General features: G+C 38.7%; 2 protein-coding genes across 2 annotated transcripts in view; one reads left to right on the top strand and one right to left on the bottom strand.

The window, feature by feature from the left end:
* The first annotated feature begins 369 nt into the window (after positions 1-369).
* faim2b (Fas apoptotic inhibitory molecule 2b) lies at positions 370-6,841 on the top strand. The gene is made up of 12 exons (XM_030050939.1): positions 370-617; positions 1,449-1,509; positions 3,072-3,139; positions 3,274-3,338; positions 3,590-3,643; positions 3,765-3,815; positions 3,946-3,985; positions 4,127-4,164; positions 4,327-4,414; positions 4,574-4,669; positions 4,922-4,975; positions 5,366-6,841. The coding sequence occupies exons 1-12, from the start codon at positions 603-605 to the stop codon at positions 5,513-5,515; spliced, it is 780 nt and encodes a 259-aa protein (XP_029906799.1). The 5' UTR covers positions 370-602; the 3' UTR covers positions 5,516-6,841.
* A 1,217-nt stretch (positions 6,842-8,058) lies between these two features.
* Positions 8,059-15,309, bottom strand: part of LOC115358839 (RNA-binding motif, single-stranded-interacting protein 2-like) — a 30,591-nt gene continuing 23,340 nt past the window's right edge. The window contains exons 5-14 of the mRNA XM_030050915.1: positions 14,764-14,921; positions 14,207-14,286; positions 13,954-14,063; positions 13,695-13,738; positions 13,394-13,487; positions 13,012-13,062; positions 12,737-12,847; positions 12,521-12,601; positions 12,322-12,409; positions 8,059-11,720 (exon numbers count right to left, since the gene is read on the bottom strand). Coding sequence (XP_029906775.1) covers positions 12,329-12,409; positions 12,521-12,601; positions 12,737-12,847; positions 13,012-13,062; positions 13,394-13,487; positions 13,695-13,738; positions 13,954-14,063; positions 14,207-14,286; positions 14,764-14,921 — 810 coding nt within the window. The 3' untranslated portion in view covers positions 8,059-11,720; positions 12,322-12,328. The remainder of the gene's footprint in view (positions 11,721-12,321; positions 12,410-12,520; positions 12,602-12,736; positions 12,848-13,011; positions 13,063-13,393; positions 13,488-13,694; positions 13,739-13,953; positions 14,064-14,206; positions 14,287-14,763; positions 14,922-15,309) is intronic.

Genomic DNA, 15,309 nt, shown 5'->3' with positions numbered 1-15,309 from the left:
ATGTTTCCATGCAACTGTATCAGAAAGTGTGTGATTATTAAAGATATGTGTATCTTCTTTCCCACACCCTGTCGTTTTTTTTTTCTTTCCCATAAAGTGAGTCCAAATCATTATGTAATGCATATGTAATTCAGATATGTAAGTCTTCTAGATGTAGTGGGTGAGCACTAGGATGATTAACTGTCCTGAATCTCTCCTGGGACAAAACCGGCACCCCTGTTTGGTGGCCGCGGTGGTACAGTCCCGCCTCATCTCAGTGCTAGGGCCTACCTGGACGACACTAGAATGACCTGATTAGGCCCAGGATAGGGGTGTGGCGGGATCAGGGTTAGAGAGAGATTAACCACATGAAGCCCTATAAAGCTTTAGGGTAATCCGCACAGTGGAGACAAATTCAGAACAACCACTGTAAACAACACTTCACTCTGTAACTAACAGTGCTGCGGACGACACAAAACCCATCAGAGAGGAGCCGAGAATTTTCTAATTTTGCATTTATGACATCTACCTGACACTCAGCTAGAAAAACATCTCACCAGTGACCTCAGAATAAACATAACTCAATCATCAGCAGCCGCACAAAGGAACACTGAGGCCCAAAAATGGCAAAGGGAAAGGTATGAGTTTAACTTTACTACCTGAGGATGTCATTACAGCTGTATTTTGAATTAAACAATGATTGGTTTCTACTTTTGTGGAATTTATTATTTATTACATGTTATATGGTAGAATCAGCCAGTGACAGAGTTTGGTCAGATTGTGTTTTATGCACTATGGTGATGTCTATTCTCTGAAACTATTAAGTGTTGCCTGTAAATATGTAATTATGCCCTCTGATATGACTATAGGACCTGTGTTCTGACAATAAGCCAGCACAGAGGCACAAAATACTGGGTCACGCAGTGAAATAGGATTGTGGAGCTAACAACATGGCTGCTATTTAAGTTTGTGGTAACTCCAGCTGTTTCATTTAATGGCTCTCGGTAGGCCTACAGTCGACTCAAAATTAAATTTCATCAACAAAAAGAATGTCATAAAGAAACAGTTTTATGTTGGCGGATATTTGTGGAAGAGGCTATTTAATGCTTGCCGCTCTGTTCTGCACATCAGCCACAGTCTTTATCTGCACCGGCTGCACAAACCATCAAAGGCGTCCTAATCTTTTGAACTGATGAAACACAGAGGCTGTTGTTTGTTATGCAACCTGTGATGTTCTGGAAAAAAATGTCTCTAGAAACAGAAGAACCAGATGTACCAGTCTGATGTACCATTAAGACTGGATATATTTTCTGTTGCTGAACAGCCAAATAATAGCTGAAGGGAAAGTTGACATAGTTGTGGTATCTATCTATGACAGTGATCAGAATATTATTGTTACGTAGTATAGTGGCAGAGAAGCCACCTTGCTTCTACAGCTGATTAAAATGGTCATAACATCATGCCATCAGGTGAACGCTTCAAGCAAGACTGACAGTGAGTGCCCACCCAGCTACCAGGAGGCAACTGCAGGTAAAAATAAAATTATATTAAATAAAAACATATATAGATACACCAGTATTAGTTATAATGCCTGTTTTAGCTTTGTTACACTCTCAGTTATAACCTTATATCAGTCTATGTATCAGCAGAAACTCAATAAATAAATAAAACTTAACTCAAAACTCAGGAATGAATAAAGGCAGATTAGAAATAAGCAATAAAGGCATAACTACAGAGTAAACTGAAATTTATATTTTTGTGGGTAATCGGTGCATTGTGATGTTCAGTGCATTTTTTTAAAATGTGATGTTACCAGATTTTTATTTGCTTATTTAGTCTTGTAAGATCATTTTAGTGAAACATCTTGATGTCATTACATTTTGAGCTCATTTTGTTTGAAATCAAAAAACTGAGTTTGTTTATGATGTTTTCCACTTTGTGATTTACTTTGAGAGTGTTGTAGTGGTAAATAAAATGGCGTGGAAGCTATAACCTCCAGTCACTGATTAACGTGAGGCAAACAACCACCAACATTAAGCAAATATTAATTATATATATTTTTTAAGTATATTTATATATTTTTCTCCGTACTTTCACATACATTATGTTTTAAAGTTTTGTGTGAAGTAGGGTAATCTCTATTCAGCAAATAAAAAAAATCTAGGATTCAGTGAGCTAATCACTAACATCAAAAAGTTGCTTTGCACAAATTTATTTCTCTAACTCCATTATGTAAACATGATATGTTTCACCTCATCTTAAAAAGGACAACCAACATGTAACTGAGTGGTGATTCAAACTGTGGGCAGCACCGGCTCTCCTGTCATCCCACAGGATCAAGGACTAGTACATCCCCTCATAGGTTTCTTGATTTGAGCTTCTGGTCAAAGGATTTGTGTGTAATCTTCTCCATAGCTTTTATGTTGGTGTGTTGCAGTGTAAATGTGTTACTGCATTTGCTTCTGCCACCTTTGCTCCCTGCTAAAATTAGATCTGACATGATGTTTGTGAAGGTTCTCAGTGATCCAGCACTTGGTTATCCATGGAGAGCTGAATTGAGGGCAACTGGACTTGCCTGTAGATTCTTGAAGATGTTTCACTTCTCATCCTGAAGAGGATTCTCATAAGAGAGTCCAGTAGCCCTCGATTCAGCTCTCCCCAGATCTGCCATGATGGTTAGCTGACTGCTTACCTTGCACAGAAAAACATAAAGCATTGATGTGTTGAGAGTGTGATACATACACACATTTTGATGCTAAAACTACAGGTCATTAACAAATAAAAACATGCAGTTTGTGAGGCACCTAGTCTTTATGTAGAGGACACAATTACATTTGCACATAAGGCACCGGATCAATAACTTGTGACTAGAAGAAACATTGTTCTGTATCTCAGTGAGGCTCTTCCAGTTAAATCATGGTTAAATAAAGTGTTAAATTCAAAGTGCTGAAGAAAGTGCTAAGGGTTTATGGAGCAGCACATTTCAAACATGTGGTCTTGGTGACTTACATATGTCTGAGTGGTAATGATGCAGAAACGATGATGAGATAAAGATGAAGCCTCATACATCTCGTGCCTGCCCCTCTCTCCAGGCTACGAGGAGATGCAGGCCCAGTTCTACTGGGATGACAAGGCTGTCAGGCAGATCTTCATCAGGAAGGTAATGAACATGATGCTGATGTAAACAAATTCACTGAAACAAGTGATGCCACCAGGAGAAACAAAGAAATATCAGAGCAGTCTTAAACATGGCAGATATTTTAAAATCAGGCTGTGCTGTGTGTCCCATTCCAGGTCTATGCCATCCTCATGACTCAGCTGTTCGTGACTGTGGGAATTGTTGCTCTCTTCACGTTTTGGTAACTGTTATCCTACTGATGCTTATTCTAATGGCCTACTGGTGCTAATTCAGTTTTTACAAATTACCTTTTTAATTATACCACTGCTTATGAGTAAATCTTCAGTGAGCAAAATGATGTACTGTTGTAAAAACAAGTAGAAATAAATAATACATTAAGTTCATACATATTACTAAAATGTCCTTGTAAAACTTGAATTAGTATGTGAATTTTTATTCTATGAAACTAACATTTATCAATTGTCTCTCCAGCGCTCCTGTGAGGTTTTTCATACAGACTCATCCTGGCTTGTACATGTTGTCTTAGTAAGTGAAAACACCTCATGAAGCTAAATTATGCCATCCATTTTCCTCAGTGATGCTCTTTCCGTTCATGTTCATGTCACAGTTTAAGGGCATAATGTCTTTATTTTCCCCTTTCTGACAGTATGACGTTCTTTGCCACCTATATTGCACTGTCCTGCTGTGGAGATCTGAGGTAATGTCCCCTTGCAACATATAGACAGCAATTAACAACTTTACTGATAAATGCACAGAAAGATATTGCTAAGACAAATTACAATGTTCAGGTTTTAACTGTTTGTTTTTTTTTTAAACCCATTAAACAGACGACAGTTTCCCTGGAACCTCATTCTGTTAGTTCTCTTTGTAAGTATCATTCAACACAAACAACGTATTGTGTTACAATCAAATACAATAACTAGTTTTTTTTTTTTTTTTTTCATAGTGCAGCTTCTTTATTATTTATTCACATGGCCTACATGTGGTGTTTTCTCCTCTCTCTCTCAGACTTTGAGCATGGCCTGCATGATGGGTTTTGTGTCAAGGTAAATGCATGTTGTGCTCTGTGTGTGTGAATATGAATGTGTGTGTATGTGTGTATGTGACTGGAAATACAATACAATACAAAGGTAAAAAGATAGATAGATAGATAGATAGATAGATAGATGGCATGTGTTCATCACAGTATTTGCTTCATCCTCTGCCAGCTTTTACAACACCAAGTCAGTGCTGCTGTGCCTGGGAATCACAGCTCTGGTGTGTCTGTCTGTCACCATCTTCAGCTTCCAGACCAAGGTGAGAGAAACTGTTTTCAATGCTGATCTGTCATTTCAAAGTAAATCTCACTGCCAGACGTCTTGCAACACAGTAGACGGCCTCTTTTTTTGTTTTTAAGAGGAAATTAATCCACCGTCTGATTAATCTTTCTCTCTCTGTGTGTCTCCGCTGTTACAGATTGACTTCACATCCTGTCAGGGCGTCCTGTTTGTTTTGTGTGTGGTCATGCTCCTGTGTGCCATCACCCTCTCCATTGTCGTCCCCTTCGGATATGTAAGTTCACTTCATCCACCTGTTTTTGGTGTGACGTCATCAAAGTATGCATCTTTCTAGCAGAAACTCAAAAATAGTGGTGGGTGTAAAAATAGTGGGGCTGGCTTGCCATATTAGGCTGTGTGTGAAGCAGAAGGGATTAGCCCTCACTGATGTCTTCACCACACTGGAGATAATCTAGCAAAGCCACTGTCTTTCCTAAATTAGTATCCAATCCTTTCTGTTTGGTAATGCTTTTACCTTGCACTGCAGGTTCCCTGGTTACACGCCATCTACGCCGTGATGGGAGCCATCCTTTTCACTCTGGTGAGAACCAAATGAAAAATATACATACGATACAGCTGAGTACCGTGAAAATATTTTTCCACAGTGCTGTATCAATACATATCAATTATACATTGCCACGTAATATTATGACATCTATATTTTAGAGCATCATGTTAAGTAAGTAGTGCTGATTCTGTTGCAGGCTAATAAATTGGAAAGGGATTTTTGAATTTAGTAGTTTTGAGTCAGTTTGTCACCCAGTTTTTCATATAATATGGAATATGTTTTATTAGTTTACCCAGGTGTTATGCAGTTGGTTGTGTTTTCTGTTTGTACATATTGTATTGTGAGGTCTTTGCCAGTACCCAGCCCTAATCAAAACCTCAAATATCACATCATTGACCTTCCTTCTCTCTCTTTCTGCCGCAGTTCCTTGCATTTGACACTCAGTTGCTGATAGGGAACAAGCGCTACACCATGAGTCCAGAGGAATATATTTTTGCCACCCTCAACATCTACCTGGACATCGTCTACCTGTTCAGCTTCCTGCTACAGATCATGGGAGGTGGCCGCGAGTGACGTCTCTATCATTAACTCCTTTCATCCATGTCTGTCTTCCAGTTTAACTGTTTGGTAGCGTCAACTCTACAAAATCGTCAAGGTCAAAACGTTTGGATTCATGACTTTCATGAATGATCCTATTGCTCCAGTTTGTATCCCAGCACAGGTCAGGATTCAGTATTACACTACAGGTCTCATTTATGACCTTGTAACACTTCAAAGAATACTACGAATACGTAAATGGCATCTGAAATAAATTTGCATCATGGATATATTGCAGCAAAGGTAGAACTATAAAGTGCACATTTGGTAAACACAGATTTTGTTTATAAATCACAGTTTTGACTTGTTCCTTGTAGTTTGAAGTGCAAATGTGGGCACAAGAAACCTTTTACAAATGAGGCCTCAAGTGGTTTGGGCATCTCTGGGCATGTGAAGTGAAAGCAGTCTTTTTGTGCTTTGTTTCAAACTGTTTTACAGGCTATGTCCTAAAATAGCCTTTACCTTGCTGTTGCCTCACTCCAGTAGTAGACTGTATTGTTCCTCCTGTTCATCTGGTGTTGCATTGTTGTGTGGCCCCAGCCAATGGTATGCATTTAATTAGCAATTAGCGTCATAGTTGGACCAAACTGAACAGCCAAAATCTGTGTGACCCCATCACTGTCAATGAGATTATCCCAAAGTGACTCCACAGTTTCACCAAGAAATTTTCCACGATGTGGATTCAGGAAATCTGCTTTCAAGCTCAGCAGGGTTGAGTTTGTTGTAATAGCCAACTAGCTGACAAAGCTGTTTGTTAGATAGTGTATATATTCATATTTTGTATTTGTTTGTATGCATATCATTATCACTGACAAAAAAGGTTAAATAATATACCGGTTTTAATGTTTTATGTGTGTAGGACATTTTCACACTGAGCATGTGTGGATGTTGTGTTGGAAAATGTGCGTGTATCTTGAATCGGTTTGTTCCATTTGTCTCAGATCCTTTGAAACTTCAAGAAACACCAGCTCATACATCGAGGGAGGCTGTTTGCATGGTAGCATATTTTTGATTTAGAAATCAGTTGCAAGTTCTATTGTGACTTTAATGTGGCCTTTGGGATGTGACCTCATCACGGTGTCATAATTACAATGAAATTCTATCATTTTGAAATGTAGATGTTCAGAAAATGAGCATTAGAAAAGGCAGACACACACACACAAACACACACACACACACACATATATGTAAAAAGCTTGGATGAAGCATTGAATTGATACAAATTGGTTTTGAAAAGACAATGTGACAATGTGTCAACTTGACGATATTAAAATGAAAATAAACTCGACTCATGAATATTAATGTGTCTTGTTTTTTGATGGTGGAATCAGCTGTACAGATTATTTCAGACAACAACATTAAAAAACAGCATTTCCAAGGTGAAGAATCCCAGGTTATATTTCTTCAAGCACACGTTTTGATGGCCAGCTTTTAAGAACAAAGTCATGGCGACACCAGTGGGATGTGTCATATAATTTTCTTAATGATTAACATTTTTGAGCAAATATCTTAACTGTGTAGCAGCCCGTGGAATACGGTTAAGGTCCAATACGCATTGCAGTGAAGATTCAAGTTTCAAGCACTTCTACCTGCTGAAGTTATTATAAGGACTGCCTGTCTACAGCACTTACTGAACAACAAGAATTACAGTGAAACTCTGCCATCCCTTTAACACCTTTACCGTGAATTCAAGTAAACACAGAAATGCACTGAGCAGCAGACTGTTAAATCATGCAGTCATGCAGTTAAATCATGTCTTACCACTAGGGGAGGCACTTGAGCCCCTAGAGCAGCCACATCCCACTCAGCCACTTTCAGTGTGATAAGTAAAACACAATTCACCCCAAAATTAAAACAAGGCTTTTATTAAAAAAAAGAAAACTGACATATTCAAATTCAAAGAGAAAACCAAGAAAGAAGGAAAAAAAAATCTTATCTCAATCAATAAAAAAACACAAGTTACAGACAATTTAGCAACTCTGGCACAGGAAGACATAAGTAGCCAAGTGGCTCTGCAAAAAAAACCAAATATCAAAACCTCTTTCCTCTAACAAAACTGTACAAAATGAGTTCTTGTATAAATAAGAAAACTGTTTACAAGCAGGGAGTGAGATGAGCCCCGTCGTATATTCAAAATGTCCAATGATTCACACACTCTTGGTCGATACAAAGCTTCCTCTGGAGCAGCCCACATGAAATTGTTTTAATGATCCCTGTTCAAAAACGCTTCTTTTATGCATTTTCAATCTTTAGTAATGAATTAAATAACAGTTTAATCTGCCCTTTCAGCACATAGTCAGCTATTTCTATCAGTGTCTCTAAGTTTATGTTGAGAGTGAAACACATGAGGGGTCAGGGATGCTCTGTATCAACCAAATTAAAAGGAGGCATTTTGAAGATTCGGATGGGCCGGCATCTAACAAACTGTTTGGAAATCCTATTTTAGCAGCAAAACATTTTGAAGCTATGAAATAAGCTATCGAATCTACATGAGCTGGTCACCAAGATGGACAAGAGCATTTTTTTTTTTTTAAAATTGGTGTGGACTAAAAAATAAGTGCAAGGACATTTCCTCTATCAAATATTGTATATATAGTACACACCATGGATCATAGTATTACGATGACCTAATTTATTTATTTATTTATCTTTAATAGTTTTCATGATGCAAATTGAGTTTAAAACATCATGATTTCCTGGAATATATCATTATTTCTACTGACAAGTTTTAAAACTAAAATAAATAAACACTGCAGTGTAACAAGTGGTCATTTCATAGTTCCAAAATCCTTTTTTGTATTAAAAGTGATGGCTAATACATGGAATATTATTTTTTCTGAACAAATAAACAATATCCATGACATTTTCCTTCATGACGTTGGTGCGCTGGATCTGAAAAGTTGCTAGCTGTTGTGTAATCTGGACAGATTATTAATCATGAAATATCTACAAAACACATGAGTGGAAACAAACAAAATGGTAAAAGGAGCAAGTGACAGGGAAGAAAAAAAGAATGTATTTACAAAATGGTTCTTGTGTTTGAAAACTGTCATGTTTGACACCATCATAGAAACCAAGCACAATCCTCTACACACTTCCTAATGCTAACATAAATTTACAGATATACAACCATGTTGGGTGTTTTTGAAAGGTAAAGTTCATTCAGTAAATGTCTTTACATGTGCTCCCATATTCCATTATTATGCATGAGAGGAAAGGATTTTCCTCTTGAGTTGACAGACATAAACAGAGCATCCCAGCACAGTCAGTTCTGCAAAAGGAAAATTATCTGGGATATCTACTGTGGTCTATATCTGTGTATTATCGGCATTCAGGGTTTGCTGAAGCCATTGCAATGATCTGAATATTTTGTTTATTTTTCTACACAGGAATATTCATTAGATTCATTATTCAACTCGAGCAAAAGGATGCAATTTAACAGATTATCCCAAATTGGGCCTCACAGATTTTAACATTATTCATAATGTGGAATACTACGTGCATGTAAACACATTTACTGACACATTCTGTATCGTTCAGAAACTAAAAGAGGCATTTTATCCAATTACACACAATCAATGCGTGCGTGCGGATGTGAGTAATATTTATCTTTGTCAGACAGCTTGGCTAACAGACGGGTGGCTACATCGTCTTTGGTGGCACAGATGAACAGAAACAGGGCTAGAGCGAGATGTGAGGACAGAACAGAGGAAGAAATAGAGTCATCAGACAGACTAAATAAAACAGCAAACCGTGTTCTCACTGCATTAAAACTCGAGAGTGGGAAGAAAAGCTTTCTCATAATCTTATGGCTAATTTGACTGACATGATGACCGCTTGATGGCGTTCAAGCAAGCCTGTTGCTATTCCCATACACACAACTCGGTGTCAAACCTACGAGATGTCAGGCAGTTCATCCGGAGAAAAATGTTAAGGCTTAGCTAAAAAATAGTTTTTGCAGAATTTTGGATTATTAACAAATTCATTCAGACTAGCTGTCTCACCAAAGGCTATAAGAATCATCATTAATGGCACTTCCATGGTCTAGTGAGCAGTCCTTTGTAAAACCATTATGTTTTTATTATCTACATATCTACAGTTTTGATGTCTGTATTGATTAAGGATCAACATTTCTGGACGTATGCGGTGGCATGACTTCCACTGAATATGCTGATCGAAAGACTTGGAGACAAAGCAGGGCTTGTACGTATAAAGCCTCCTGGAGCAACGATGCTGACACACAGCCAGCATGATGCTTTCAGATCAGGAATAACAAATATTTTGAATAAACCCAGGTCACTGCTCTTAGTCCAGCTCTCTACATTATGAGGCTTTCTACATACAGGCCCTGACACAGCATCAGGACAGACGACACAATGTTCTGGAACGGAAATTAATGTGAGGACAGAACAAAAACAAAAACAAACAAACAAAAAAAAGAGTCATCTTTATGGACCACGTGCAAACGCACAGGAAAACAGCATAGCCTAATTTTTTTTTAAATCCCATAAATCCCTAAACAGAGAAAAGCTAACATCTACTCTAGGAAAACTATCTTCCTACAGCTAAAATCTATTCTACTTAAAAAATAAATTCATCAAAAAATAAGGTAAAACAGCTCAAAGGTTTTCAAGTGAAAGACAAAAAAAAAAAACAAAAAACAGAACACAATTTATTTTCTACACAAAAAAAACCAATAAAAATAAAAAAATTCAAAGACAGTCAGACAGTCAAACTCAGGCGACAACAGCAGCATTGAAAAAAAGACTTACAGCTCCCTTTCCGCCAAAACAAATTCTTCTCAGGGACTTTCTTAGTCCTCCATTTGATTTCCCTCATTCCTTTGCAAGGCTATCTCTTCATAACTGTATTGTTCTTTTGTACACATCTTTTTTTTTTTTTTTTTTTAGTACTCTAACTGCTCCAATCTAAAGCATGTTCACTTATCGCTTCATCCTTAGTACAAAAGATGAATATTTTTATACCTGAAGATCTACCACAACTAAACCGCTTAAAACCACTTCTCATGGACACTGATGTGACATGGAAAATTGTTCCCTAGCAACAAAACAGGTGAATTATTACAGTGGCCATGCTTGTTTTCATTGTCAGTGTCATTGAGCTTTTTGCATGGTTTGTACTAGGATTTAACCTGAACGCAGGACACTGCAAAAACGATCTGACCATCCACGATGGCATAAGATCATGATCTTCAAAGGAAATACTGGTGATTTTATGAGCCTTTAATAATTAGTTTATGGCTCCTGAATATAAGAGCTCATTAATGTGTGGGTCTCGAGGATTTAAAGGTCCATTTCCCAATTTTTTTTTTTTTAAACTATGTAGACTACAGCACTAAGTAGCATTTTACTATAAATCATATGTTTCATGACCTCAAAAATCTAAAAAAAAAAAAAAAAACTATGATGAAAATATAAATAGCAATAATTATGATTGTCTTTTGTTCATAAATTCCGCGCACTTAGGAAAGAGTGCTTGAAAGTTCCAAAAGTGAATTGATTTCGACAAAACGATGAACAGTGAGTGTTATGATCTGTGCGTGAATAGAAACATCTGCAGCAGGCAGAGTCAGAAGTAGCTTTAAACGGTTTGTCTCTCATGGGTGAAATGACGCCAAACATGAGACCAACAAAAGTGTGTTGAGCTTTTAAGTCTGTACAAATTGTTATCCTACTGCTGCAAATAGAATGTCAAAAAACAGACATCAGGAAATAAAAATAAAAGTTTGCATATTTTACAAAAAAATAAAAGACACATTGTGTTATAACTCTTCCTTGAATCACTCTGAAACTTCCAGAATGCTTTTTAAAAATAAGATTTTGTTATATTACGTGCACAAAAATAATGCTCTGTGTCTTTTCCTCCTTTCTTAATTTTTTTCTCTTTTTTTTCTAGTTATTTCCTTTTTCAGTTATCAAAATAGATCAAAGCTTCTCTGAAGAAGGTTCCCACCTTTGGTTGATCAACTCTTGAAGAAGAGAGCAGAAAAGTCTGATGAAGTAAAGTGTTGTCCTTTTTTTTTTTCCTCCAAAGCACATGTTCCTTTTGTCATCCATGTTCAAGTTCTGGTGCTTGGTGACGTTGTAGAGCACAGTTATCTTCCAGCAGAACCCTGTTTGGTTCAATTCATCACGTGTTGTCAGCCCCGCCCTGCTGGGAGCTGCAAAACACACACCTCAAGTATTGGCACACTGTGGACTGAGGAAGAAACAATGCTAATCTAATAGTAAACTACATCAGTGCCGTCTTTTGACCATAGCCATCACTCTGCAAATTTAAATAAGAGTGTGAATAAAATTTGAGTGCAATTTTGAGGTCATTTCTAAGTACAGCTGCATTTGTGCAGCAAGTCTCATGTCAGTTGGACTTCCAGTGTATAGGAGTCAAAGTTAGAAATTTTGACCTGTAATCACAGTGCACCCATTACGCCAATTAACACTAGAGCACAGGCCCAAGATGCACCAGTGACCCGAGTTATGTCAAAGTCCACCCAATTTCATCACATGACAACATTTTTTCAGGGAGCACTACTACGCCTGCAGTTAAATTACAAAGCATAAGAAGCATGACTTAAGCCTGCAGCATAATCTTTGCCAAACATTCATTCAGACTCATCCTTGCTCTTGCAAACTGGTGCAGCTGAGGGTTATGTAAAACCAGTGATATGCACCGTGTGCTACAATAAAGCACTAATCATAGTGTATTAAAAAATTAAGAAAATATATGTAATATATATGCAGGACAAACTTTCACTGTCGTACCTTAGCTTCACTTGGTGTGTTGGTATGAGTAGTTTGTGTGTTCTGCGGGAGTCTCCATGGCAACCTGTTGCTGTTGACCTCCATTCTCCTGAAAAAAAAAAGAAAAAAAAGTATTATGCAAAGGATAAAGAAAAAGAAGAAAAAGAAAAAGTAAAAGATAAAGAGAGTGAGGAATGTGTGGCTGCAGACAGCTTCATACCTCTACTGGGACGCTGGAGGGAGGCACTGGGGTGTACTGGGGGATGTAGGTCCCCTGCATAGTCGTGTTGGCAGGCATATACTGTAGGAAAAAAATGGCATTATGCTTGACATGGATACTGATCTTGAGAATATAATGGACATTAACTTAGGGACAGATTTCTATCTTGACAGGACAGCCAGCGACAGCCTTTGTGTGAGTGTGTTTGGTACTGACTGTGCCTGTACTGCCCAGGGACAGGTGGCTGAGTTGCTGGGTGAGAGGTCCCATCATAGACGTGGGCTGGATGGACATGGCGTGATCCATTGTTGGAGTCAGGACAGTGCCCTGTGGACACAAAAACAGGAAAAAAAGACTTCACATAAAACTCAAAAGAACAGGCCAAGACCTGCCAAACACTGTGAGCGATATCTATCACTCACAGGTGGAGAAGGAGGGCGCTATGCAAGTCGATTAAGAAATTAAGTATCAGAGAGGAAGGCAGTACTCACAGCTGGCTGCATGAGGTACGACTGATGGTGCATCCAGGACGGGTTGTGTACCTGGAGACACAGGAGCACAACATGAAATTCACTCTCTTATTTGATCTGCTGCCTTCATAGTTCCCTCTGAGCCCTTGATTACGTAAGGCTGCAGATGAGGAAGCAGAACCTGGGGAAATACTTTAAGCAGGGCAGGCTCGCGGCCATTCTGTCTGCTAACTTACATAATGAGGACTCCATGAGGGCTCTGTGCTAGGAGAGCAACAGATCAAATTTGAGAATGAATTCTTGAAACACAGGCCAATAAAAACACACACTACCTGGCATAATAATACAATCAAGCCCTAATTGCTGAGACATTTGGCTTTTTGTTTACTGTGAAAATTCCCACCTGGTAGGATGAGACAGGAGAATGCATGTATGGTGAGAGGGAAGTCTGGGCGATCATTCGATTTGGAGCCAGACTGTAGGGTGAGGAGTAGAAACTGCAGAACAAACAATGAGTCAAAGACAATATGGTGATTGGTTAGAATGTGTAGTGTATCTGCTGTTGTCTCCAATTACAGAAATGCAGAATTTTCTCTGTTGTTTCCATTCCCACCAGAGGGCAGCATTAAACCAGCGTTTGAGTGTTACACTGAAATTGCTGAAGGGTTGGGGCTGTTTTCTGTCAGTGCATGCATACCACTCACCCATTCTGTAAGGCTGTGGGGTCATACGCAAGCGTCATTCCTCCCTGGGAAAACAATACACAGGATTCATAACCAGTGAGCTCATGCAATCACCGGTGGAGCCTGTACTAAAGGAGTTGGCAAACATAGACTTAGACTGAGCAAATTCCATAGCATAAAGCTCTCTTCTGACTTTAGTTTCCCTCAAACTTGAGAAGTGTAAGCAATGAATATACAGCAAATACGGCTTAAGTGTCAAGAGTTTAGTCACTCATCTTACCGTCTCGCCGTCTCTGGCCCAGGGCCTGCCATTCTGGAGGTATTTCCCCTGGTTCAGTCTCTTCTTCTGACCTCCGTCTGCAAACTTACATAATAAGGGCTCTGTGGGCACTATGAAAGCAACAGATCAAATAAGAGAGTGAATTCCATGGTCACAGTGGATAACAAAAACCTTGCACTCTGGCACTAACAAAAACAATATCAGATTCCCACTATACAAAGAAAAAGGGGGGGGGGGGAAAGCTTCTACGCACCAGGCACTCCAGGTGGAGTCTTGATGAATTTGCCATTGAAATGCTGAATAATGGCCTCACACTTCTCTGTGGACTCCATTCTGAAATGCAGTAAAGATCAAATTTCCTGCATTTTGTTAAATGTTGTTTACATTGAAACTGAATCAGGAAGAAAATTACTGACGCAAATTTTTAAATTATAGATTATACACTAGGGCTGGGCGACATGGCGATGATTTTTTTTTATATCATGATATGAGAATAGATATCATCTGGGATTTTGGGTAACACAATATAGTGATATCACAATGTCTCTCCCTTTTTTAAAGTGACAGAATGCAATTTTCTGAACTTTTAGCTATTGCAATATTTGCATCTACCTGCTTGGTCATCATACTCACATTACTAACTCAGACATTTCAGGTGCACATACCTTATGAAAGCAGCAATAATAATCACTACAACATCATCACAATATTGATATTGAGATATTTTGATAGATGGTTTTGGCCATATCGCCCAGCCCTATTGTACATCATCACACGGTGCCGTATTGTGCCAGCATGCTGTAGTCTGACCTGGCAAATCCCACACCACGACTGGTCCCATTGGCGTCACGGAGGATCCGTGTGGAGATCACCTGGCCAAAGGACTTGAGCATGCTCTCCAGCTCTTGCTCATCCATGGACACTGGCAGGTTGGAGATGTAGAGGTTGGTGGGGTCCTGCTCTTGTTGCTGTGCAGAGAACGGACATGAAAGTCATTTCACATCCTGATTACATTCAGACATAAATAATGAATGATGGTATTCACTGTTGCCACCGGATCTGATTTTTAATCTTTTCTGTACATTTTGTCAGTGTCCTGAGCTTATTGAGGCATTCTGTTGCACGTGTCTGCAAATGCATACACACATGTACACACCTATGAATATACATTTGTCTGAAAAGACTGTCTGAAAGGTCGACACTCTGGAATGTGAATGCAAGAGGATTGTGAGACTACTGCGATCACTGACTTGAAAGTGAAACCTTGCGTGACTGTGCAGAAACAGACAGGAAACCAGGCATGAAGTTAAGAGTTCACACAGCAACAGGCGCTTGGCAACCATGGGAAGGAAGGCT

Source organism: Myripristis murdjan, chromosome 5 (genome assembly GCF_902150065.1).
Source record: "Myripristis murdjan chromosome 5, fMyrMur1.1, whole genome shotgun sequence".
Lineage (NCBI taxonomy): Eukaryota > Metazoa > Chordata > Actinopteri > Holocentriformes > Holocentridae > Myripristis > Myripristis murdjan.
Note: the sequence above shows the minus strand (reverse complement) of the source record. Positions and strands in the feature narration are given on the sequence as shown.

Excerpts from the sequence above, each read along its gene's own strand:
- faim2b (XM_030050939.1), top strand. Across the intron at positions 3,339-3,589 it reads GTTGCTCTCTTCACGTTTTG|CGCTCCTGTGAGGTTTTTCA; the intron begins GTAACTGTTATC and ends TTGTCTCTCCAG. Across the intron at positions 4,670-4,921 it reads TTGTCGTCCCCTTCGGATAT|GTTCCCTGGTTACACGCCAT; the intron begins GTAAGTTCACTT and ends CTTGCACTGCAG.